This window comes from Triticum aestivum, chromosome 4B (assembly GCF_018294505.1).
Source record: "Triticum aestivum cultivar Chinese Spring chromosome 4B, IWGSC CS RefSeq v2.1, whole genome shotgun sequence".
Lineage (NCBI taxonomy): Eukaryota > Viridiplantae > Streptophyta > Magnoliopsida > Poales > Poaceae > Triticum > Triticum aestivum.
This window is the reverse complement of record NC_057804.1, coordinates 97,758,554-97,785,667: the sequence shown is the minus strand read 5'-3', so window position 1 is coordinate 97,785,667 and position 27,114 is coordinate 97,758,554. Positions and strand designations below refer to the sequence as shown.

Here is a 27,114-nt window from a genome sequence, read left to right as displayed (position 1 = left end):
TCACCCCATGATCTGATTCGTCAAGAGGTATATACATGGGTAAACTGTCTTTACAGTAGCTAGTCTGGGTATTTTTCCTGCTGTTTAGGTCTCCAAATTTCAGATCAATAATATCTTTATTTTTTTTTCATTTTCCTTTCTTTTCAGTAGCACTTTGCTGGGCTTCACAGTTATTTTGGCCCCTTAATTCATCGGAGCTAAATTAGTAGTATCACCTTGGTCCGTCTGATTTTTTTTTTTAGAAAAGGAGGATGACCCCTGGCCTCTGCATCTGGGCGATGCATACGGCCACTTTATTAATTATTCTCATAAGACCTTACAAAGTCATACAACAGTAAGATTGAAGCCACCGTCTAAGCAATAACTGTCGCTACACCTATCCAATTGATGAAGGGGCGCTGATAGTCTGGGCCTAATACCAAACAGACATCGCAGCCAAACCTAAACATCTAAGACCTGAGGTCCCAACCAGGACGCCTGCCTGGTATGGGGCACCTACTAGTCCGGCGCACTCCTCAACCAGGACGCCTGCCGGGTATGGGGCCGCCGCAGCCACCTGCCACGAGTCCATCTTCAGAGCTGTACTGTTGCATCTACCGTGCCAGGTCTCTCTGCCATCGACGCCACCACGACGCCAGACAGCGTCGTCCTCCTGTGCGAGTCCATCCTCCCACATCGAACTCCGAATCTGCACTGCGCCACGCCGTCCAGATCCGTCTGATATGTGCATGTTATTATCGAGAACCATTTGTACCATCAACATCATCAAACAAATCATGTTTCATCAACTTGCACTAGTACAAATCTGCAGACGTTTCACATCCCTGTAGGTCGTCTGCAAATTTGAAGACGGACCAGAACGGTACCCTGCTGCTACCAGCTAATGGCTAGTTCGCAATCATCTACAGTTGTCTGCAGAGGCACTGTCATGATCACTGCACCATGCATCTTGTTATTTGGAAGAAATCATTAGCTGTTGTGTTATGTATGGATTTGTATATTGCAAATGTGTCATGCTTTGCATTTTATTCAATTAGGTTCTCAAACATTGGCTTTGATGCCATCAAGAAGACTACTCTCGGTTCTGTTGGTTCTGTTGTTTTGCAGTTTGATTTTCCTGTAGGAACATGGCTGTCTTGCTAATGAATTGCTAGCCAATAATGTTATTCCTTGGTTCATCTTCATACTGCAGTATCGTGCAGTGCAGAAATCAGCATTTAATTATGATCTCCTAGTGTTTTGTTCTATCAAAACTTCTGTTAAAACTGGAAGGAGTGTAATTCAGGGGTACACTATTGTATTATCAATTTCTGAAAGTATATGACAAATCTGAAAACTCAACGTTTAAGTGCATAGGTAACCTAGGCAAGGAGAAAGAAAGTCGATCTAATCGCTGAAACTAAGACAAACATAAGTTGATGCTGCCCTATGATTTTTTTTTCCTGTTCTACTTTGTTTGTTTTACTACTACTGCCTTTAATTGGCAAAAACTGTGTGGTTCGATTTCGGCATGGAATGGCATACTAGCAGTGGTGTATTACTGCATGAGTGCCAATTCACAATGAATTTTGTAGCTGCGAGGTGATCACTTTCAAACCCCATCCTTAGGAAGGAAGATAGAAACGAACACCAACGTATCATCAAAACACGCTACAGAAGCAAGGCGGCTGAAAGATTCGCATTGGCCAGGGCCCAAACTATGAACACGCTACAGAAACCTTAGTCGAAGCGGAATCGAACCAAATAGGACGCCCCCTAAATTACAACCAGTACAGGAAGTTACCGAATAAACTTACCAGACCGTCAGCCGGCGCCTACAAGGGTCAGCACGGTGCCCTGCTTCTACCAGCTCATGTGAAGGGCGCCCACTGCTCGCCGCCCAGGCTGCCGTTGCCCCTGCGGCTGCGGCGGCTAAAGCATTGAGTATGTTTTGGGGGAGATCGTATCTACTCCCGTACAGTAGTTAGGTTTTCTTAAGGCCAAGTTAGAAAAAAGGGATGGCACCCTAGCCGCCCCCAGGCCAATCTACCGGCGGCTAAAGCATTGAGTATGTTTTAGGCAAGTTAGAAAGAAAGAAAAAATTACACTTAGGTAACCCTAACCGCCACCAGCAGAGGCCAATCTACTGACGCCATCCTCCAGTGCTCCCCTCCACTGACGACCTCGGTGGTGATGGGGTCATCGGATCCCGCACGGGCGGACCAGGTAGCTTAGGTTTTAGGGCCCTAATGGCTTTAGGTTTTGGGTCGTTCGACATCTTGGCTTGAGCGGTAGCGATTGACGCTGAATAAAGAAGCCCCAATTCCTCCCTCAACAAGGTGATCAACTCTATGGCGGGTGATGGATTTAGGAACTAGCCTATCCAATAGGGGATGTCGTGGTGGCGGTGACATTTTTGTGACGGACTTGTGTCCTCGGACTCCGCCATTGTGCCAGCTCTGACATGGAGCTTGAGAGGTAGTCAAGGAGTGGATGCAGATAGTGGTCTGCATCAACGACATCTAGAAGACGGATCGTGTGCTGGGTTCGTGGTTGGTAGTAGGCAGATATGGTTTCCACTTCCGGCGCCGTAGTCATGTGGGGTGCCAGATCTAGAGTTCGATGATGTGTTCGGGGTGTTGCTGATTCATTCAACACAATGGTTTCGTCTTTGGTGAGCCATCTTGGAGGTTAGCAAAGCTGAATATCAACGAGCAGCCGCGTCGAGCTCGGATGAGGAGGTGATCCGTCATTTTTTCCCTTTGGTGGTTGTTGTGATGATACCAGAGGCAGGTGACAGGTGTTGGTGTCAAGCTCAGAAGATTCTTTGGTCTTGATTGTATTTTTTTCTTGGCTAGTAGAGTATTCCTTTGTGCAAAGCTAGCGATCTGCTATTTTTCCAGTTTTTGTTCTATCGGTATCTATGTGGCTTCTACTATAATATTTTATAATATAAATGAGTGCGATACTTTGTGTGTGTGACGAGATCATCAGGTCACGGATGGCTACTGACGTGGCGACCAACGTGCGATGGCGAGTCTCCTACGCCGCCGACTTCATGACGGGCAAGCTCGCCTTCTCCGACGGGGTTCTTCTCCTCCGACGAGAGGCTCTCCATCTGGTGCTGGTGGATGCGTGCGTCGTCATGATTGATGCGCGCTTCCTGCAGGCTGATGAGTCCATTGACATCGAGACATCGTGTCCTTCCCTTGCCATTTTGCGAGAATTCGAGATCGACTACCGCCGACGAGATCGGTGCCGGCGCCGACGAGTGCACCGATTGACAAGGATGCGGTACACGGGCGGTACACGGGGCGACATGCGGGAGGACCGACGCAGACTGGTGCGGGCGCGAGCTCCCCCACCTACCCATCCATGGAGGATGTGCGCCACGTGGGGGTGCATCCAATCCTCCATTCCCAGCCACGAGTTAGCAGCGAGGATATAAAACCCAAGCCGAACCCAGTCCTTGACCTAGAAACAGCCTTCTCCCACTTCTGGACAGCGGAGAGAAACCCTAGATAGAGTTTCCCGATCTCCTACGGGTGGTGGAAGGGCAAGGTGAGAGGAGATCCGTGTTCGTTCGTTGCAGTTGCAGCTTCCCTCCCCCCCAGCCCTCCCATGGATGCGGGGCGTGGATTCGATGGGGGTTGGCGCGGTGGCGCGGGAGCGGGCCGCTGATACGTCTCCGTCGTATCTATAATTTTTTATTGTTCCATGCTAATATTATACAACTTTCATATACTTTCGGCAACTTTTTATACTATTTTTGGGACTAACATATTGATCCAGTGCCCAATGTCAGTTCCTGTTTGTTGCATGTTTTTTGTTTCACAGGAAATCCATATCAAACGGAGTCCAAACGGGGTAAAAAGTGGTGGAGATTTTTTATGGAATAAATGTGAATTTTGGGAAGAAGAATCAACGCGAGACGATGCTCGAGGGGCTCACGAGGCAGGGGGCGCACCCCTGACCCTCGTGGACACCCCGTAAGGCGGTTGTTGTCCTTCTTTCACCGCAAGAAAGCTAATATCCGGAAACAAATCGTGTTCAAAGTTTCAATCCAATCGGAGTTACGGATCTCCGGGAATATAAGAAACGGTGAAAGGGCAGAAACAGGGAACGCAGAAACAGAGAGAGACAGAGAGACAGATCCAATCTCGGAGGGGCTCTCGCCCCTCCCACGTCATGGAGACCATGGACTAGAGGGGAAACCCTTCTCCCATCTAGGGAGAAGGTCAAGGAAGAAGAAGAAGAAGAAGAAGAAGAAGGGGGGCTCTCTCCCCCTCTCTCCCGGTGGTGCCGGAACACCACCAGGGCCATCATCATCACCGCGATCTATACCAACACCTCCGTCGTCTTCACCAACATCTCCATCACCTTCTCCCATCTATATTCAGCGGTCCACTCTCCCGCAACCCGCTGTACCCTCTACTTGAACATGGTGCTTTATGCTTCATATTACTATCCAATGATGTGTTGCCATCCTATGATCTCTGAGTAGATTTTCGTTGTCCTTTCGGTAATTGGTGAATTGCTATGATTGGTTTAATTTGCTTGTGGTTATGTTGCTGTCCTTTGGTGCCCATCATATGAGCGTGCACATGGATCACATCATAGGGTTAGTTGTATGTTGATAGGACTATGTATTGGAGGGCAAGAGTGACAGAAGCTTCAACCTAGCATAGAAATTGATGCATATGGGATTGAAGGGGGGCCATTATATCTTAATGATATGGTTGGGTTTTACCTTAATGAACGTTAGTAGTTGCGGACGCTTGCTAATAGTTCCAATCATAAGTGCATAGAATTCCAAGTCAGGGATGACATGCTAGCAGTGGCCTCTCCCACATAAAACTTGCTATCGGTCTAGTAAAGTAGTCAATTGCTTAGGGACAATTTCACAACTCCTACCACCACTTTTCCACACTCGCTATACTAACTTTATTGCTTCTTTATCTAAACAGCCCCTAGTTTTTATTTACGTGCTCTTTATATTCTTGCAAACCTATCCAACAACACCTACAAAGTCCTTCTAGTTTCATACTTGTTTTAGGTAAAGCGTGCGTAGAGTTGTATCGGTAGTCGATAGAACTTGAGGGAATATTTGTTCTACCTTTAGCTTCTCGTTGGGTTCGACAACCTTACTTATCGAAAGAGGCTAGAATTGATCCCCTATACTTGTGGGTTATCAAGACCTTTTCCTGGCGCCGTTGTCGGGGAGTTATAGCATGGGGTGAATATTCTCGGGTGTGCCTGTTTGCTTTGTCACTAAGTAGTTTTTATTTTGTGCTCTTGTTTTCTATCTTTAGCTATGGGTAGGAAACGCAAAATACCAAAAAAAATTAGTTGTACCTACAACACCAATGGTTGAAGAACCACTCAAAATCTATCACACTCCTGAAGCTTTTTACTTGGATCATCTTCGATCCCTATGTGTTCGTGCTGATACCCCAACTAGCTTAGTTGAGGGAAAATCTTTAGATGAGCATGCTTGTTATGTGCGACACCGCTTATCTCAAAAAAGGAGACTTTTACTAGATCAAATTCATCGTTTGCAATGCTATGCTTGAAATTTATGTGAAATATATGATTTTACTCGTTGTTTTGAAGACCCTAAGAAACACCTTCCCTACCAATGTGAGTTTAGTGATAATGGAATCGTATCTTCGTATGCTAAGGGTGTTTATAATTACTATGATGTTCAACAAATTGAAGAATTTGTTGCTTTTAAGGGTGCTTATGAAATTGCTTCTTTGGTTGGAAAGTATGATGCTACTCTTTACAAATCTGAAAATTTTGCCATACTTAAATATTGTTATGATAATTATGCTTCTAGTGCCTATGTTAAACCATATATTGAGGACTCCTTCGCTGTCCAATAAGAGATTAATATTTTGTAGGAGTCTATGGAAGAAGGAATTGATGAAACTATGAGCTCATTAGATGAAAAAGATGATGAGAAGAGCGAAGAAGAAAAGGAAGAAGAGCGGATTAGCTACCCGTGCCCACCTTCTAATGAGAGTAACTCTTCAACTCATACATTGTTTAATTTCCCTTCGTGCTTACCGAAGGATGATTGCTATGATGATTGTTATGATCCCGTTGATTCTCTTGAAATACCCCTTTTTGATGATGCTTGCTATGCTTGTGGCCATGATGCCAATATTGATGATGCTTATGGAGATCAACTTTCTATAGTTCCTTATGTTAAACATGAAATTGTTGCTATTGCACCCACGCATGATAGTCCTATTATCTTTTTGAATTCTCCCGACTACACTATATCGGAGAAGTTTGCACTTATTAAGGAGTATATCGATGGGTTGCCTTTTACTACTACACATGATGATTTTGATGAATATAATATGCATGTGCTTGCTGCTCTTACTTGCAATTATTATGAGAGGGGAACTACATCTCTGCCTCTCCATGTTTCCAATATGATAAAATTGCAAGAAACTGTTTATACTATGCATTGGCCTTTACTATGTGTGCATGAATTGTTCTTTTATGACATGCCGATGCATAGGAAGAGAGTTAGACTTCGTCATTGCTTGATATATGTTACTTTTTGCTCACTACTAAAATACAAATCATTGTTAATTAAAATTGGCTTTGATATACCTTGTGATCCGGGTGGATCCATTACTTGAGCACTATATGCCTAGCTTAATGGCTTTAAAGAAAGCGCTGCCAGGGAGACAACCCGGAAGTTTTAGAGAGTCATTTATTTTTGTTGTGTGCTTTTATAAAGTTTAATAATAAAAATAATGTGCCAAGGTTTGTCTTTAGGATGTTTACAATGCTTGTTGGTTTGTGCGGTGCAGGACAGAAACTTTGGCTGTTGTGCGCGATTTTACATTTTTTACTGGAATGTTGTCTTTCTATACAAATTTTTTATTTTTCGTAAGTTTTTTTAGAATTTTTGGAGTACCAGAAGTATGGTGAATGTTCAGATTACTACAGACTGTCCTGTTTAAGACATATTCTGTTTTTGATGCATAGTTTGCTTGTTTTGATAAAACTATCAATTTCTATTAGTGGATTAAGCCATGGAAAAGTTATATTACAATAGCTACAATGCAAAAACAAACTATGAATTGGTTTGCAATAGTACTTAGAGTAGTGATTTGCTTTATTATACTAATGGATCTTACCGAGTTTTCTGTTGAGTTTTGTGTGGATGAAGTGTTCGAAGATCGAGGAGGTCTCGATATGAGGAAAAGGAGGAGAGGCAAGAGCTCAAGCTTGGGGATGCCCAAGGCACCCCAAGTAAATATTCAAGGAGACTCAAGCATCTAAGCTTGGGGATGGCCCGGAAGGCATCCCATCTTTCTTCAACAAGTATCGGTATGTTTTTGGATTCATTTCGTTCATGCGATATGTGCAAATCTTGGAGCGTCTTTTGCATTTAGTTTTCACTTTTCTTTTATGCACCATGCTGGTATGAGATAGTCCTTGGTTTATTTATAGAATGCTCATTGCACTTCACTTATATCTTTTGAGTATGGCTTTATCGAATGCTTCATGTGCTTCACTTATATCATTTGAAGTTTGGATTGCCTGTTTCTCTTCACATAGAAAACCGCCATTTGTAGAATGCTCTTTTGCTTCACTTATATTTGTTAGAGTGTGGGCATATCTTTTGTAGAAAGAACTAAACTCCCTTACTTCACTTATATCTATTTAGAGAGGTGACAGGAATTAGTCATTCACATGGTTAATTAGTCATAAAATCCTACATAAAACTTGTAGATCACTGAATATGATATGTTTGATTCCTTGCAATAGTTTTGCGATATAAAGGTGGTGATGTCGTGCTAGTTAAGTAATTGTGAAATTGAGAAATACTTGTGTTGAGGTTTGCAAGTCCCGTAGCATGCACGTATGGTAACTGTTGTGTGACAAATTTGAAGCATGGAGTGTTTCTCTGATTGTCCTCCTTTGTGTGAAGGTCGGGGGCGCGCGATGGTTAACTCCTACCAACCTCCCCCTAGGGGCATGCGTAGTAGTACTTTGCTTTGAGGGCTAATAAACTTTTGCAATATGTATATGAGTTCTTTATGACTAATGTGAGTCAATGGATTATATGCACTCTTACCTTTTCGCAATTTGCTAGCCTCTACGGTACCGTGCATTGCCCTTTCTCACCTCAAGAGTTGGTGCAAACTTTGCCGGTGCATCCAAACCCCGTGATACGATATGCTCTATCACACATACACCTCCTTATATCTTCCTCAAAACAGCCACCATACCTACCTATCATGGCATTTCCATAGCCATTCTGAGATATATTGCCATGCAACTTTCATCATCAGCATATACATGACTTGAGCATTCATTGTCATATTGCTTTGCATGATTGTAAGATAGCTAGCATGATGTTTGATATCTTTGCTATGCTAGATCATTGCACATCCCGGTACGTCGCCGGAGGCATTCATATAGAGTCATATCTTTGTTCTAGATATCTAGTTGTAATATTGAGTTGTAAGTAAATAAAAGTGTGATGATCATCATTATTAGAGCATTGTCCCATGTGAGGAAAGGATGATGGAAGCAATGATTCCCTCACAAGTTGGGATGGGTCCCCGAATTTTATGAAAAATAAAAGAGGCCAAAGAAGCCCACCAAAAAAGTAAAAAAAAGAGAAAATAAAAAATGAGAGAAAAAGAGAGAAGGGGCATTGTTACTATCCTTTTACCACACTTGTGCTTCAGAGTGGCATCATGTTCTTCATATAGAGTCTCTTGAGTTATCATTTTCATATACTAGTGGGAATTTTCATTATAGAACTTGGCTTGTATATTTCGATGATGGGCTTCCTCAAATGCCCGACGTCTTCATGAGCAAGCAAATTGGATGCACACCCACTTAGTTTCCAGTTTGAGCTTTCATACACTTATAGCTCTTAGTGCATCCATTGCATGGCAATCCCTACTCCTCGCATTGACATCAATTGATGGGCATCTCCATAGCCCGTTGATTAGCCGCGTTGATGTGAGACTTTCTCCCTTTTTTGTCTTTTCCACACAACCTCCATCATCATATTCTATTCCAACCATAGTGCTATGTCCATGGCTTGTATTATGTGAGGGTTGAAAAGGCCGAAGCGCGTTAAAAAGTATGAACCAATTGCTCGGCTTGTCATCGGGGTTGTGCATGATGGGAGCATTTTGTGTGACGAAAATGAAGCATTGCCAAACTATATGATTTTGTAGGGATAAGATTTCTTTGGCTATGTTATTTTGATAAGACATAATTGCTTTATTAGTATGCTTGAAGTATTATTGTCTTGATGTCAAATGATAGATTATTGCTTTGAATCACTCGTGTCTTAATATTCATGCCATGATTAGATTACATGATCAAGACTATGCTAGGTAGCATTCCACATCAAAAATTATCTTTTTTATCATTTACCTTGAGGACGAGCAGGAATTAAGCTTGAGGATGCTGATACGTCTCCGTCGTATCTATAATGTTTGATTGTTCCATGCCAATATTATACAATTTTCATATACTTTTGACAACTTTTTATACTATTTTTGGGACTAACATATTGATCCAGTGCCAGTTCCTATTTGTTGCATGTTTTTTGTTTCGCGGAAAATCCATATCAAACGGAGTCCAAACGGGATAAAAACTGACGGATATTTTTTATGGAATAAATGTGAATTTTGGGAAGAAGAATCAACACGAGACGATGCTCGAGGAACCCACGAGGCAGGGGGCGCGCCCCTGACCCTCGTGGACACCCCGTAAGGCGGTTGTTGCCCTTCTTTCGCCGCAAGAAAGCTAATATCCGGAAACAAATCGTGTTCAAAGTTTCAATCCAATCGGAGTTACGGATCTCCGGGAATATAAGAAACGGTGAAAGGGCAGAAACAGAGAGAGACAGAGAGACAGATCCAATCTCGGAGGGGCTCTCGCCCCTCCCACGCCATGGGCCCATGGAGACCATGGACCAGAGGGGAAACCCTTCTCCCATCTAGGGAGAAGGTCAAGGAAAAAGAAGAAGGGGGGCTCTCTCGCCCTCTCTCCCGGTGGCGTCGGAATGCCGCCGGGGCCATCATCATCACCGCGATCTACACCAACACCTCCGTCGTCTTCACCAACATCTCCATCACCTTCGCCCATCTATATTCAGCGGTCCACTCTCCCGCAACCCGCTGTACCCTCTACTTGAACATGGTGCTTTATGCTTCATATTATTATCCAATGATGTGTTGCCATCCTATGAGGTCTGAGTAGATTTTCGTTGTCCTTTCGGTAATCGGTGAATTGCTATGATTGGTTTAATTTGCTTGTGGTTATGTTGTTGTCCTTTGGTGCCCATCATATGAGCGCGCGCGTGGATCACACCATAGGGTTAGTTGTATGTTGATAGAACTATGTATTGGAGGACAAGAGTGACAGAAGCTTCAACCTAGCATAGAAATTGATGCATACGGGATTGAGGGGGGACCAAATCTTAATGTTATGGTTGGGTTTTAACTTAATGAACATTAGTAGTTGCGATGCTTGCTAATAGTTCCAATCATAAGTGCATAGAATTCCAAGTCAGGGATGACATGCTAGCAGTGGCTTCTTCCACATAAAACTTGCTATCGGTCTAGTAAAGTAGTCAATTCCTTAGGTACAATTTCACAACTCCTACCACCAATTTTCCACACTCGCTATACTAACTTTATTGCTTCTTTATCTAAACAGCCCCTAGTTTTTATTTATGTGCTCTTTATATTCTTGCAAACCTATCCAACAACACCTACAAAGTCCTTCTAGTTTCATACTTGTTTTAGGTAAAGCGAACGTTAAGCGTGTGTAGAATTGTATCGATGGACGATAGAACTTGAGGGAATATTTGTTCTACCTTTAGCTCCTCGTTGGGTTCGACACTCTTACTTATCGAAAGAGGCTACAATTGATCCCCTATATTTGTGGGTTATCAGCCGCAGAGCAGATCGGAGCTCGGGTCGGGGAAATGGCCGGGGAGGAGAGTGGAGCAAGTACTCCTGGAAGCACGACGACGGCGGCGACCACACCATCTCGTCGTCGTCCAACGCGGCTTCGGGCTCGGGCAACACTTCAAGGTGGGAGGCGGCGGTGGCGACGGCTCCGACTCGCCGCGATCCCAAGGAGGGAGGCATCTGGGTGGAGAAGCACCAGAGATCCTCAAGCTCAGGGGGCAATGGAGGAGGAAAAGATCCATCCCCACCACCTAGTCGTCCTCAGGGGGAAAATCCCTGCCAGGTGCCTCCTACCAAAAACTCTAAACCGTGCCCGATTTGCAAATCTCATGAACATCTACCTGTCTGATGCCCACAAGCTTTCTGTGGACGTTGCAATACCTTAGGCCATCTTGCTTCCATATGCATGGCTTTTCTTCCTTGGGAATGCATTGCCCCGATGTGCGCATTTCAATCCAAAGGGCAGGGTTTCTATTACACTCATGATTCATGTACTGCTAATCAACTCAAGGAGAGATCTAATAGTGTCGTAGTCACCATTGTTGAGGGGGAAACTTCCACTTGCCAAATGGAAATTGATCTCACAAATTACCTGGCCACTGGATGGCGATGTTCTTCCCATGCCATTGGCCCTGGGGCTTTTGTGGTTCGCTTTCTTAACCCTCGCTCGGTTGCTCAAATCTGCTATGTGGGACGGGTAACTCTCAAAACCGCTGGGGTTGTGATACATGCTTCTCCTTGGTCATCTGCTATTGGGTCAAAAGTGTTGGGGATCGTAGCAGAAATTCAAAATTTTCCTACGTGTCACCAAGATCTATCTATGGAGAAACCAGCAACGAGGGGAAGGAGAGTGCGTCTACATACCCTTGTAGATCGCTAAGCGGAAGCGTTCAAGAGAACGGGGTTGAAGGAGTCGTACTCGTCGTGATCCAAATCACCGGAGATCCTAGTGCCGAACGGACGGCACCTCCGCGTTCAACACACGTACAACCCGATGACGTCTCCCATGCCTTGATCCAGCAAGGAGAGAGGGAGAGGTTGAGGAAGACTCCATCCAGCAGCAGCACAACAACGTGGTGGTGATGGAGGAGCATGGCAATCCTGCAGGGCTTCGCCAAGCACCTCGGGAGAGGAGGAGGGAGAGAGGTAGGGCTGTGCCAGGGAGAGGTGAAACTCATGTGTTGGCAGCCCCAAAACCCTCAAGTATATATAGGGGGGAGGGAGGGGGGTGCGCCCCCTCTAGGGTTTCCACCCCAAGGGGTGCGGCTGCCCCAATCCCATCTAAGGGTGGCGGCCAAGGGGGGAGAGGGGGGAAACTTGCCCCCCAAGTTAGGTGGAAGCACCCCCTCCCCAAACCCTAGGCGCCTTGGGCCCTTGTGGGGGGGCGCACCAGCCCACCTGGGGCTGGTCCCCTCCCACACTTGGCCCATGCAGCCCTCCGGGGCCGGTGGCCCCACTTGGTGGACCCTTGGGACCCTCCCGGTGGTCCCGGTACGTTACCGATAAAACCCGAAACTTTTCCAGTGACCAAAACAGGACTTCCCATATATAAATCTTTACCTCCAGACCATTCCGGAACTCCTCGTGACGTCCGGGATCTCATCCGGGACTCCGAACAACATTCGGTAAGCACATACAAACTTCCTTTATAACCCTAGCGTCATCGAACCTTAAGTGTGTAGACCCTACGGGTTCGGGAACCATGCAGACATGACCGAGACGTTCTCCGGTCAATAACCAACAGCGGGATCTGGATACCCATGTTGTCTCCCACATGTTCCACGATGATCTCATCGGATGAACCACGATGTCAAGGACTCAATCGATCCCATATACAATTCCCTTTGTCTAGCGGTATAGTACTTGCCCGAGATTCGATCGTCGGTATACCGATACCTTGTTCAATCTCGTTACCGGCAAGTCTCTTTACTCGTTCCGTAACACATCATCCCGTGATCAACCCCTTGGTCACATTGTGCACATTATGACGATGTCCTACCGAGTGGGCCCAGAGATACCTCTCCGTTTACACGGAGTGACAAATCCCAGTCTCGATTCGTGCCAACCCAACAGACACTTTCGGAGATACCTGTAGTGCACCTTTATAGCCACCCAGTTACGTTGTGACGTTTGGTACACCCAAAGCATTCCTATGGTATCCAGGAGTTGCACAATCTCATGGTCTAAGGAAATGATACTTGACATTAGAAAAGCTTTAGCATACGAACTACGATCTTTGTGCTAGGCTTAGGATTGGGTCTTGTCCATCACGTCATTCTCCTAATGATGTGATCCCGTTATCAACGACATCCAATGTCCATGGTCAGGAAACCGTAACCATCTGTTGATCAACGAGCTAGTCAACTAGAGGCTTACTAGGGACATGGTGTTGTCTATGTATCCACACATGCATCTGAGTTTCCTATCAATACAATTATAGCATGGATAATAAACGATTATCATGAACAAGGAAATATAATAACTTAATTTATTATTGCCTCTAGGGCATATTTCCAACAAAAAGGGGTTATGGAAGTCGCCTGGGTCAAAATTAGTAATATCCCTTTAGATAAGAGAAGTGAGAGGAACCTTGCTTATGTGGCATCTCTGGTTGGGGTACCACTTGAAATTGACCCTGCTACTCTTCATCGTCCTGCTTCTGCTCGGGTTAAGCTGGGATGTCGGAACGTTGATGAGATTCTTGTGATTGAAGAAGCTGTCCTGGGTGGACACTTCTATGATTTTCTTTATGAAGTGGAACAAGTTGTTGTGAGAGATCCAGAAAGAGAGAAGAAAACAGTTCATGTGTCTCCTAAGCCTGGGAAAGAAAACCCTAAAGATAAGGGGGTGCATACGACTCCTGGAGCTCAGATGGGCAGCTCCTCCTTCGGGCTTGGGGAGAAATCTCTCTCCATTCCCCGGGGGAGGTGTCTGACCCCATTCAGGAGTCACAAGAAAGTATAGAATCTGATGGTTCTCTGCATAATTCTCTCCTGATTGAGACCATGGCGTTTGATCAGATGGCCTATGAGGGCAAAGTAAGTGTCTCAGAACTAAATCCTGATGAGATACTGCTTTCAGTGAAAATAAAAAGAAAACCTATTCTGATGTTGTGAGGATATCCCATCAGGTGCTGGAGGCAAGTGATTCACAAGATGCTGGGATCAAGGAGATCAACGATTACATTGTGGAGTCCCCGGAGATGACTGTTGGTGTTGAGGTGATTCCTACTCCTCCCCTAGTCACTGAGGAAAATATGCGCTTCAGCTCACGCTATGTGCAGAGCAAGATGGAGCGGATGGATGACAAAGCCATTGAGGTGGCCAAAAAAAGGAATATGGAAGGTACATAAAAAACCCAACTCTTTTGATGTGTTATCTGATGATACTCTTATCCTTAAAGCTATCAAAATGGGGGTTAACATACCTGGTGCTGATTTCACTTGCGTTGACATTATTAGAGAGCTTGAGAAAACCCGTAATCCTGACCCTGTCGATGAGAAGGTAGAACAACCTCAGGAAGGGGGGCTCCTTATGTTAACTAATGCAAAAGGGGACCAAATACCATTAGATATGAGATGGGGGGAGGAGAATATTAGTGAGGAGGAGCAGTTCACTGTGGTGCACTCCAGGAAAAAAAGAGATAGAAAGACTAATGTTGTGACCTCTAGACCTGTGACTAGGAGTCAAAAATATAAAGCTTCCTTGGAGATAAAAAAGGGGAATGGTAAACCTACTCTGCTTCCTAGTAGAAATACCAGACGAGGGGGGAGGGAATACTATTATTAAATGAATGGAGTTTTCTCGAATTATCGAGGAGAAAGTAAAAAAGGAATGACTACCTGCTTCTATGACATTATAAAAGATCATTCCCTCGATTTTATAGGCTTGCAGGAAACTAGGAAGAAAGAGAATCTTCGTAAGTTCTTACACAAAATTGATCCCTCAGATAGATTTGCTTAGAACTGGGTACCTTCTATTGGCAAATCTGGTGGCATCCTTTGTGGCATCAAAAAAGAAACTCTGGAAGTTGTATCCTGGACAGTGAATAAATTCTGTTTGCAAGCTACCCTTTTTGACATAAACCTCAAATGTGTGTGGGCTCTTATATCTGTTTATGGAGCGGCACAGGATGAAAAGAAAGATGAATTCTTATGTGAGCTTGTATCCATGTGTTCTCACCTCCAAGTCCCTTACATTGTGGGAGGGGACTTCAACATCCTTCGAGAAAGCTGTGAGAAAAACAAGACTTTGAATCGGTCCCCTTACATGGATAAGTTTAATTCCATCATTCAATCCCTGAACCTACGTGAGATACATATGGGAGGGGGAAAATACACCTGGTCCAACCATCAAAGACACCCTACTTTAGAAAAGCTTGACAGAGTACTTATGAGTTTTGAGTGGGAGGACCTTTTTCCCCTGGTCACAGTCCAGAAATTGGTGCGGGATGTGTCTGACCATAATCCACTTCTACTGTCATCGAATTCGATGGCAGAGAAAACCTCGCGACAACGTGAGTTCAAATTTGAGCTCAGTTGGCTAAAGAATGAAGATTTCTATCCTACTACTAAGAAGATATGGGAGTAGCCAGTTGCCTCTGACGACCCCATTGATATCCTTAATATTAAACTCAAAAGGCTAAAAAAGTATTTCAAAGGTTGGGGCTCCCATATGTTTGGTCATGCTAGGAAGAGAAAAAAAGATATTCAAAAGGAGTTAGAAGAGATTGAGACCCTAGAAGAAGAGGGACCCCTTGAATCGAAGACTTATGAAAATAGAACAACCTTGCGGATGGAACTTGATGACATCCTAGCTAATGAGGAACTCTTCTGGCTCCAACAATCCAATGAGAGGTGGTTGCTGAAGGGAGACCAGAATACAACCTTCTTCCATCATGCGGCTAATGGAAAAAAACAAAAAAACACGATCCACTCCTTCACGGATGGAGAGACGGTGATTGAGGGCACAGACAACCTATTGGCACATGCCACGGCTTATTATAAGAATCTTTTTGGCCCGGCCAGGGGAAACATTTTCCATTTATCTGTGGATACCTGGTCGGAAGAAGAGAAGCTCACGGTGGAGGATAATATACTCCTGACCAGTGAATTCACGGAGGAAGAAGTCTGGAAAGTCTTATTTGGCATGGATAGTAATAGGGCCCCGGGCCCAGGTAACATTCCAGCTGAGTTCTACAAACACTGCTGGGATTTTCTTAAAACTGATATCATGCGCTTGTTTCATGCTTTTCACAATAACACCTTGGATGTGGCGCGCTTAAACTATGGGATGATCACCTTGATCCCTAAGATCAATGGTGCAAAAAAGATCTAGCAATACCGTCCCATTTGCCTACTTAGATGCCCGTACAAGCTGATCACTAAAGTGATGGATAATAGAGTGGCCATCTTTGCTGACAAGCTTATCAGCAAACATCAATATGCTTTCATTAAGCATAGAAATATCATGGATGGGATTCTCACCCTCCATGAGGTCTTACATCATACACATCATAAGAAGAAAATTGGGGTGGTTCTGAAACTGAACTTTGAAAAAGCATATGACAAAATAAATTGGGACTTTCTCCTTGAATGTCATAGAAACAGAGGATTTGGTACAACCTGGTGTGGCTGGGTGAAAAAAATACTAAGTAATGGTACGGTCAGTATTAAACTGAACAATGTGACAGGGCCTTACTTTCAATGCCACAAAGGGGTACGCCAGGGCGACCCTCATTCTCCTTATTTGTTTAATCTTGTGGTGGAGACTCTATCTAAGATGATTCGAAATTCCCAAAAGGAAAAAAAATGATAACTGGGCTAGCTCCGGACCTCATTGAGAATGGCATTGCCATACTGCAGTACGTTGATGATACGGTTATATGTTTTGAACATGATGAAGAGGCTGCTGTCAACTTAAAACTCCTCTTATACATCTTTGAACTCATGTCTGGTTTAAAGATTAATTTCCTTAAGAGTGAAATCCTGTGTGTGGGTGGAGATGATAACATCCTAGCATCCTATGCTAATATCTTTAATTGCCAAATTGGTCACTTCCCAATGAAATACTTGGGGGTACCTGTGAGCTATTCTACTTTACGTAACCTGGATTGGAGCTTTGTAGATGACAAATTCCTCAAGTGTTGTGAAACATGGATCGAGAATGTTGCTACATCGGGGGGGGGGGGAGACTAATTCTTCTGAACTCTTCTCTCTCAAGTATTGTTTACTACTACATGGCCATATTTTTGCTCCCTAAGATGGTGATCTATAAACTTGACAAACATCAGAAAAAGTTTTTCTGGCAAGAAAACAACGGCGGGAAATGATACCACCTTGTTAAATGGACCAGGGTTTGTAGATCAAAGAATAAAGGGGGTTTGGGGGTGAAAGACCTCCATAAACATAATATTAGTTTGCTGGCCAAATGGTGGTGGAAACTTGAGACACAACAAGGGCTTTGGCAGGATGTTATCCGGGCCAAGTACTTGAAAAAAGACTCTGTTGCCTCGGTTCGAAGTAGATTTGGTGATTCACTGAGTTGTAAAGCCATTATGAAAGTAAAAGAACACTACATTGCTGGGAGGGGGTGACCCCGAAACCTGGCAACCTGGCAAGGCTGTGGATTGATCCTATTGAGGGGGAATCCTCCTCTGCAGGACAAGTTCCCAGAGTTATATGACATCTGTAATGATCAAGAGATCACAGTGGCCAAAGTTAGGGGCGATGTGAACCCAGATTTCTTTAGAAGACGCTTGCATCCTCTGCTGGTAAAGCAATGAGAAGAGGTTAAGCAGATTGTGAATTCCTGGGCGATATCTGATTAACCAGACCAGGTTGTTTGGAACCTTGGAAAGAACAAGCGCTTCACAACCAAGTCTATGTATACTCACCTGGAAAGTCGCCTCGCTGGATGTAGTTATAGTTGGGTTTGGCAAGCTAAGCTCCCACTCAAGATTCAAATCTTCCTTTGGCAATTATTCCAAGATGCTGTGCTGACACGTGATGTCATGAAAAGACGTAACTGGGCTGGTAACCTGAAGTGCTCCTTCTGTCTGGGTAGGGAAACCTCTCAACACCTCTTCTTCACCTGCCCAGTTGCGAGGGTAGTTTGGAGGACGGTGGGATGTGTCTTCGGCACAGATTTGTGCCTCAATAACCTGTGGCAGTATTTTTCCTGGTGCTATATCTTCTTACCTGATGATTCTAAATTCTATACCTTTGGCCTTGCTGCGATATGTTGGGCTATGTGGAATTGTCGTAATCGGGCCACATTTGAATACAAGAAACTGAGAACCCCTTTTGATGTGGTTTTCTCTGCTTGTGGTTATATGAACTATTGGGCAGGCCTGATGGAGGGAGCTGATCGCGAGGCGATGGAGCGCGGCACCAAGATGCTCAAGACCAACGCAGCTTACATGATGAGGATCTGTGCGGCCCCAGCTGGAACGGCGATGGACTGAGGATGCTGCTGTTGATATGCCTTCATAAGCTTTCATGTAGCTTTTGCCTTTTCAGTTCTATTTGCGTTGGCATGTTTGCTCCTGCGTGGGCTATGTTCTCTGCTCAAACTGTGAGCCCTTTCCCTTGGTTGGAGATTATCTACGGACACCTCCGTTTGTTCTGGTTAGGATAGGTGGTTTTAGATGGCACTGGGTTTTCGCCCCATGGCGAGCTACTCAATGACGAGTGCTCGCAGTGGGTTTTCCAGTGTTGTCTCGAACTCGCTTTCCCCTTTCCAGTTCCCTTAAGACCTGGACGTTGTATTTCCGATATGTCAAAGTAATGGAAAGGGGTCATATGCCAGGTTCAAAAAAATCCCATTTGGAGCTCGGCCTCCAAATTCAAATTTTAAATTTCATCAAAAATCATATTTTTACATTTCAAAAAATTCAAGGAAAAAAATACAGATATAAATGAAGGCATAACATACATGTGTGTAAATTTTCAGCTCAAAATACTCCCTCCATTTCTTTGTAGTCTGCATATAAGATTTGGTCAAAGTCAAGCATTGTAAAGTTTGACCAACTTTATAGTAAAAAATATTAACATCTACAATACTAAACATATGTTATGAAAATTAATTTCATCATGCATCTAATAATATTGATTTCATAGTGTGAATGTTGATATTTTCTTCTACAAAGCTAGTCAAACTTTATATAGTTTGACTTTGACCAAATCTTATATTAAACTAAAAAGAATCAGAGGGGGTACATTGAAATGAGGGTTGTGCGAAAAAAGACAAATCTCGGGCTGTTTAACACATGATACTATTCATCCTCTCAGGCCATGAATTTGTCTTTTTTACAGGTCGCAACTCAAGGTATTTCATCATGAAATTTTACACACATGTGGGTTACATCCTTACATACGTGCATATTTTTTTCAGAATATTTTGAACCATAAAAATTTGAATTTGAAAATTTTAAAAATAAAAGCCTCCATGAAGCTCGGCCTCCAAAACGTCTCTCTCAAATAAGACGTCTTATAAAGAAAAGTTTGAAAGGAAATGGCTTTGTGTTTTTGTTGCCCCACTATCCGCTCTTGCTCGGACCATTTGCACCCAGCTCGTCCGGATATACTGGCCTAAGAGCATATTCAATAGATGATATAAAATACATCATCAAAAAATGATTGGCGTAAAATTTACATCACTAAAAAATGATTTCTTTACAACACCAAAAACGTCCAACTCCAATGGATGATGTAAAATAGCAGCCGCACGGCAGCCGCTCCAACAGATGATGTAAAATAGCAGCCCTGGATGAATTCAATCGATGTGCCATGAGGCTGGTCACCGCGGCGTGCATAAGCAGTACCATGGGAAAGTCGAGCGTAGCATAGCGCAGCGCACCACCAGCCGCCGTCACCATGGCTGCTGTGGAGGAAATGGTCCGGGAGACGCAGAGGTCGGGGCTCCCATGGAGACGGCCATGGTGGCTCGTGATCGAGTGGCGGCAGTCCCTTGATGTTGAATCCGGCCGGATCCATGGCGCCATCGGGCAGTGGTGGTGGATTCGCGGCTGAATTGGCTTGATCCATGGCGAAGCTGCAGGATTCGAGGCCGATGAGGAGGCGGCGGCTGCCGCGGAAGAAGAAGCGGGGGCGGCCATGGCGAGGTGTGGCGGAGGTGCGGTGGCAATTGCGGGTCGGGGGAGCTGTCCACGGGGTTTAGCGGGTGGCGACAAGGCGGGCACACGACGGGAAGACACCACGTGGCGGTTGGGCTGCTCACATTTTACTCGCGGAAATGTTAACGCCCACATGTGTGGGCGTTTGCACATCGCCCACACGCCTCCATCACCACTCATTTTGCCACGTATGAATAGATGGCATCAGCAGAATTTTTTTTGGTTTTCGGCTTAAAAATGTTGTATCTCCTAAATAAAAAAGCGAACTAAAAATCCGTTTTCACCATTAAATCCTTCTCGACGAGATCTTCAAAACTAGACCCCATGTTGATATGTTTTGACGATTTTTTTTGCCAGAAGTTGCCACGATGTTTACACTGCAGTTGCCATAGGGCTTAAACTAAAGTTGCCATGTGGCAATTTTAGTTTGTAGATCATGACAATTTTAGTATTTTGATGATGGCAACTCCAGTACTTTGACCATAAAAATTATTTTTTGTATGAACCATGGCAATTTTATGTGCATGTATCATGGCAATTTTAGTTTATGGTTCATGGCAAGTCTAGTTTCTTAATTCCCCGTTTTATAAATGTCAAAATTTACTTTTAAATGTAGAAGAAAATAGCTGAAACATATCATGGCAACTTCAGTGTAAACATCATGGCAATTCATATGTAATAGACATGACAACTTTTAATCCAAAAAAAATTTCATCAAAATATATCAACATGGGATCTAGTTTCGAAGATCTCATCGCGAGGGATTTCATGGTGAAAACGGATTTTCAATCGGATTTTTGTTTAAGAGATAAAACATTTTAAAAACTGAAAATCCAAAAAGATTCCTGCATGCATGCATGTGATGACGTGGCAATCTGTTTACATTAGAGACGTGTGGTGCGTCTCCCTTCCTGCCACACGTGTGGCAGTTAGCGCGACCCTTTACTCGGGCAGCTTCCGGTGATGTATATTTGCATCACTTGATGATGTATTTTACATCTAGAGTAAAAACCTGATAATTTTTTTAACATCTACATCATCATCAAGTCTAAAACACTTCATTATCCACCCAAAATATGGTCGCAAATACTTGACAGTATATATACCTGCAAACATATGACCCTACTAAATACACCACAAAGATCACATCAGAATTTGGTTACAAAAGCAGAGATAAGACGGTGGCACCCCGGAGTCAGAATCTACTCTAATAAAATTCAGCGCGCGCTTTTGCTGCAGCTCCACACCGGCGGGTTACCGCGCGGGCTACAGGACCCCGCGCACGCGTCCGTGAGCATGTTCACCACGTCCCTCATTGCCGGCCGCCCGGCCGGCAGCTTGGTAGTGCAGAGCATGGCGATCTTGAGTACCCTGAGCATCTCCTCCTTGCCCTTGGCGGACGACGCTGCGAGGCGCGGGTCCACGACGTCGTCCAGTCTCTGCGCGCCGAGCTTGCTCGACAGCCAGAACACGATGTCCTTGCCCTCGCCGAAGCGCGCGTCGATCGGGCTCCGGCCGGTGACCAGCTCCATCAGCACGACGCCGAAGCTGTACACGTCCGTCTTCTCCGTCACTTTGAGAGAGTAGGCGAGCTCTGAGGAAATGGCACGGAGAATTTGTAAGCTGAAGCTCACTAACATGGTTAATGAACTGGATAGACAATATAAATGTCGGACTCACCGGGAGCGAGGTAGCCGTGGGTTCCGGCGAAGCAGCTGAACTCCTCGGAGTTCCCGGCGGCGACTCTGGCGATGCCGAAGTCGGCGATCTTGGCCTCGTAGTCCTCGTCGAGAAGTATGTTGGTGGACTTGATGTCGCGGTGGATGACCGCCGGTGTGCAGTCGTGGTGGAGGTACATGAGCCCCTTGGCGGCGCCGAGCGCGACCTTGCACCGCCGCGGCCAGTCGAGCTCGGGCTCGCCGCCGCCGCCCTTGGCCTCCCGGCGGAGAGCCTGGTACAGGTTGCCCCGCGGTATGTACTCGTACACGATGAAGTTGAGCTCGCCGCGCGACAGGCAGGCGTGGAGCTTGAGGACATTCCGGTGCCGGATCGTACCGAGGATGGACATCTCCGCGGCCATGACCCGCGCCGCGTCGCCCTTCCACAGCCGCTTCACGGCTACCGTGCCGCCGCCGTCCTTGAGCTGAAGCCGGTACACGCGCCCCGTGCCGCCCGACCCGACGAGGTTCTCCTCCCCGACGCCGCATATCTCTTCGGCGTCCAGCTCCGGCGGGTGGAACGACTCCAGCTTCCACTGGTCGCACCCGTCGCCGCGCTCCAGGTCCCTCCTCCTCTGCTCCTCGAGCTTGAAGCTTCTGTAGCTCACGAACAGTATGCCAACCACAAGCAGCACCATCACGGACACAATGACCGGCAGGACGACAAGCGATCTCCTCGCCAGGCCGTCCCTGTGGTGGTCGTCCGTATTGCACGCGCCGAGCTCAGACCAACCATGGACGCAGAGACCGGGATTCCCGGCAAACGCCTCGTCGCCGGCGATCACGAGCAGCCCGGGCGGCACGCTGCCGGTAAGCCGGTTCGCCGAGAAGTCGACGGAGCTCAGCTTCAGCGCCTGAAGCTGGGCCGGGATCATCCCGGTGATGGCATTGCGTGACATGTTGAGTGAGTTCAGAGACGCCAGCAGCGACAGCGAAGCGGGGATCGGCCCCGTGAGCTCGTTCCCGGAGACGTCGATCTCGACGAGCCTGGAGCAGCTGCCGATATCAGCGGGCAATGCGCCACCCAATGCATTGTCTTCCAGGTGCAGCGCCGTCAGCTGTGCCAAGTTCCCAATCTGCCAGGGTATTGTCCCCGAGAACGAGTTGTTGGACAGGTAGAGCTTCTGGAGCTGCCCGAGCCGGCCGGTTTCCGCCGGGATCGTGCCACTGAGCCTGTTGTTCTGGACCCAGAGCTGGTTCAGATTCTGCGCCTCGCCGATCAGCGGCGATATGGTCCCGGTGAACCCGTTGTCCGATACGTCGATGATCGTCACGGCGGGGAGCCCCCACAACCTCTCGGGGATGCTGCCGGTGAGCTGGTTCTTGTTGATCCGGAACCTTTGCAGAGTTTGGCACGCCGAGTACTCCTCCGGGACCTCGCCGGAGAAGCCGTTCTGCAGGGCGAGAAGGAACTGGAGGCTCTTGCCGTTGCAGAGGTGCCTCGGGAACGGCCCGACGAATCCGTTCTCGGAGATGTCCACGCTGTCGAGCGACGAAAACCGGCCGAAGTTCGCCGGGAACTCGCCGGCGAAACGGTTCTCGTAGACGGAGATGCTCTTCAGGGACCGGAGCTCGGCCCACTCGGCCGGGATCGCCCCGGACAGGTTGTTCCGGTACAGCTGGATCACCTCCAAGTTCTTGAGCTTGGCGAATGCTGCCGGGATGCCGCCGCTGATCTGGTTACGGGAGACGTCGATCTCCCGCAGCTCCGCGAGCCTGCCAAGCTCCGGCGGGAGCTCGCCGGTGAGGCTGTTCTTGTACAGCTCGATCTTCCACACTTTCTTGAGGTTGCCGATGGCCCTCGGGATCTCGCCGGCGAGATTGTTCAAGGACAAATCCAGCGTTTCCAGCAGGGTCAGCTCGAAGACGGAGTCGGGTATCGTCCCTCTCAAGCTGCAGTTCGACAGGTACAGATACGTCAGGTTCTTGAGGTTCCCAATGCTGGGAGGCATCTCCCCTTGATCGTAGTTGTTGCAGCCGATGCTGAGGTACACCAGGCCGGTCATGTCGCCCACCCACGCCGGAAACCGGCGCGAGAAGCCATTGTTCGCGACGTCGAGGCTCTCTAGCACCGTCAGGGACGAGAAATCCGGCAGCTCTCCGGTCAGGGTGTTCCAGGAAAGGTTCAGGAACCGGAGCTGGGTGCAGCTGATCAGCTCAGAAGGTACAGCTCCTGACAATGAATTGGTGTCCAGATCGAGCCGCTCCAGGCCGCTGAGCGCGGCGATGGACGGTGAGATCGTGCCGGAGAGGTTCATGCTCGACAGCGCGATCTCAGTCACCAAACCTGCGTTGCACTGGATGCCATGGAACTGGCACGGGGGCGTGGCGTTTGTCCATGTCTGAAGATAGTTCAGAGGGTCAGCTAAGCTGGTCTTGAACTGGAGAAGTGCCTCGGTTTGGGGATCAGTTTGGCTGGTTGAGCTCACAGAGAGGGAGAGGAGTATGGTGAGATGGAGGCAGAATAGGATGTGTATTCTCATTGCAAAGATTGGTATTGGCAAATCTGGAAAGAACTGATTACATGGGTATTTAGTATTGCCCAGGATTCTGCTTTGGAAGACCTGAAAAATTGCAAGAGATGAAACTTGTTAGTTAACAGATCAGCATTTTTGTCATGACACTTGTACTACTTAGGAGTGCTTTGTATATTCTCTGAAATGGATATTTTTTGTCTGAAAAATACAAACACTCTCTGAAATGGTTTGTCTGAAAAATACAAACACTCTCTGAAATGGCATTAATCGGAAAAAAATAAACTCACACCTTAACCATCAGCATTCTTGTCATGGCACTTGTACTTAGGAGTGCTTTGTATATTCATTCCTCACTGTACATTAATGGATATGTGTGTGCACTATATATGTCTGCCCTACTGTTTGCTAATCATACCTCTCTTGTCTCTTCAGATAAAACCAACAAAAAAGGGAAGAAGAAAGGCTCCAAGGCCTCAAGAGACTTCTTTTTGGAGTGGAATCTTTGTCTCATGCACAAGATCACAGGACAAAGCCAATGTCAGCCTCAAACAGTTAACTGGCCCTCAGAACATTGTATAATTGGCATCTGATTTGGACATCCCAAAGTTGCTTTGGTCTGTTAATTACTACGTACATGTTCCAGAGAAGATGACCTCCCAGCTACCACCATCCACTCCCTCCCCTGTTTCCCTCTCATTTTAACCAGGGCCAAAACTGCACTGGATCGCCAAGCATGACACATCAACTATTTTCTCCACTAAATTAACCAGGTAATGGGGGCAAAAAAAGGCAGAGCACTTGCCAAGATGTAATGGGGTCAGATGATGAAATGCACACACCGGGAAGAAAAGTGGTCAAGGCAATTTCAGTGGGTTTATGCTTCACCACTTGCTGTTTTTGTGCGGCTTGTGTGTGCAACATGACACGTGGGCAAAAACCTGTGGTGCTTCGAGGGATAACCAGTGGAACTTATAAATGACACGATATGACCGACCTGTAAAGGAAAACTTATTGGCCAGCGAATTAAATCCACTTTGGGAATATATACGCATGTTATTATTTTGGAAAAAGAAATAGCCCAACTCATTTTGTCTCAAGACTGAATTACCTAACTCATGGTCATGGATATTACAAATGCTTGTGGTCTTGGATTCTATGTGGAGGATATAATTTTATTGAGAATTCCATAGACCGGTTGTACAATTCTTTGGAATCGGAAACTTGACAACTAATCTGCCACTTTTGGAGCTAGGGCAATGGTCCTCTATTAGTTGGTTAATTTTCTTGACTTGTCAAATTAAGAAAAAAATATATTTTCAGCATGCATATTTCATTTTCTATCAACAATCGGAAACTGGTGATGATGATTTTTAAAAAAACAGTTACCATGATAGTTTTTTTTGTTGCGACTGAACCACGATAGTTTCTATGAACATCTCTTACACAAACTAACTCAAAAAATTTGAACTGCCGAAAAAAAACTGAGGTTAAACTAGTACAATCTTTTTTGAAGGAAACTATTTTTTGAATAGGTCTCCTACCTGGTACTTTTTTTTTGCTCGTCTCCTACCTGGTACTTGGATTGCCCTAAATGCCTACCTATTTAAATCATAAGTAAAAAAACATATACATGTATTTGTTGTGCTTTATAACTGGTATATTTGGCCATCTATCCTCGATAAAATGCTTGGACGTGTGCGCTTTGGATTAGAAACCATCCAAAAAGCTTCATGGATCATTCATCTGAATTTCAATTGATGAAAAATAACTCCTGCCGGTGGTTTTCTGAAAGCCATAAATGTTTTAAATCCTGATTGTACAAAGATGAATTTGGTGGTCTTTTGGGGCCCTAATTATGAGAAGAAAAAAAGTCCATTTTCACGGGGATATGGGTTCGTTACAATGAAGAAACATTTAGAGTTGCCAGATCAGTTGCTATGAAGGAATGAGGTTACTTCAGAAACCCTTCATTTCAATGTCGAGTTGTCCACTATATTTTCTGAAGTGGAAAAAGAAACATAGGGGGGAAAACTCGACAAACTGTCATGGCGTTAACATAACTTAGAAAAAATGGAATGGGTAATCTGCTAACCGAGTCCTCTATAGCAAAAACTGGCGATGGTTGACACGGAGAAAGGTAAACATGATAGTTATTAGATTGTGTAAGCAGCAACAAGGACCCTGTCAGCTAAATAACGACATGTGGAAGGAACTCTACGACACCAACGAGAATGCAAATCCATGAAACAAAACAGAGTAACAGAGTACAGCTCGAACCCATATACCTCTCAGCATCTGCTCAACTCGATCCCACTCTGCTCGAACGCTTTTCTGAACCGAACTTGGCCTTCTTCTTCTTTTGTCCCCGCCCTCCAAGAATTCTCATCAAATGGAAAAGCAGACAGCCAAAGGAACCAGAGCTCACGAAGCTGGGCGCGAGGAAGCAGGAAGGAAGATCAGAGGAGAAGCTGAGATGGACAGGAGAGGGAGGGAGCTCTGCGCTAGGTGGAAGAAGAGCTTGCTATTTCAGGCGGCTGCTGGGAGTGATGTCTTTTGTGGGCGGCAATGATGCACAGACGAGATGTGCTGAGTAGATACATAAATACATAAATGCAGAGGTCAGTATCTGGGCACAGGGGGCAGAGCAATATTTTCGGATTGTTGGCCGGTGATGATGGGTGGGACACGAGCGAAGGTAAGGGAAAGGAAGCGAGGGGCGGAGGTTGTTGCTTGCTATGTTTTGTTTAATATCTTAAATGTCTGATTGTCACCTCTTTATTCATAGGAAGGATATTTCGGACGCTTACAAAATTGAAAGGAAGAAGGCTATCG

General features: G+C 45.7%; 1 protein-coding gene across 1 annotated transcript; it reads right to left on the bottom strand.

Moving 5' to 3' along the window:
• Positions 1–21,126: 21,126 nt before the first annotated feature.
• On the bottom strand, positions 21,127–26,882 carry LOC123091247 (receptor protein-tyrosine kinase CEPR2). The gene is made up of 3 exons (XM_044512691.1): positions 26,568–26,882; positions 21,768–24,369; positions 21,127–21,681 (listed from the first exon to the last, which is right to left on the bottom strand). Exons 2-3 carry the CDS (start codon positions 24,286–24,288, stop codon positions 21,305–21,307), a joined length of 2,898 nt encoding a protein of 965 aa, XP_044368626.1. The 5' UTR covers positions 24,289–24,369; positions 26,568–26,882; the 3' UTR covers positions 21,127–21,304.
• Positions 26,883–27,114: the final 232 nt, after the last annotated feature.

Coding starts and splice junctions, on each gene's coding strand:
- LOC123091247 (XM_044512691.1), bottom strand. CDS start 24,288: ATGAGAATACACATCCTATTCTGCCTCCATCTCACCATACTCCTCTCC. Junction 21,682..21,767: donor CCACGGCTACCTCGCTCCCG/GTGAGTCCGACA, acceptor CCATTTCCTCAG/AGCTCGCCTACTCTCTCAAA.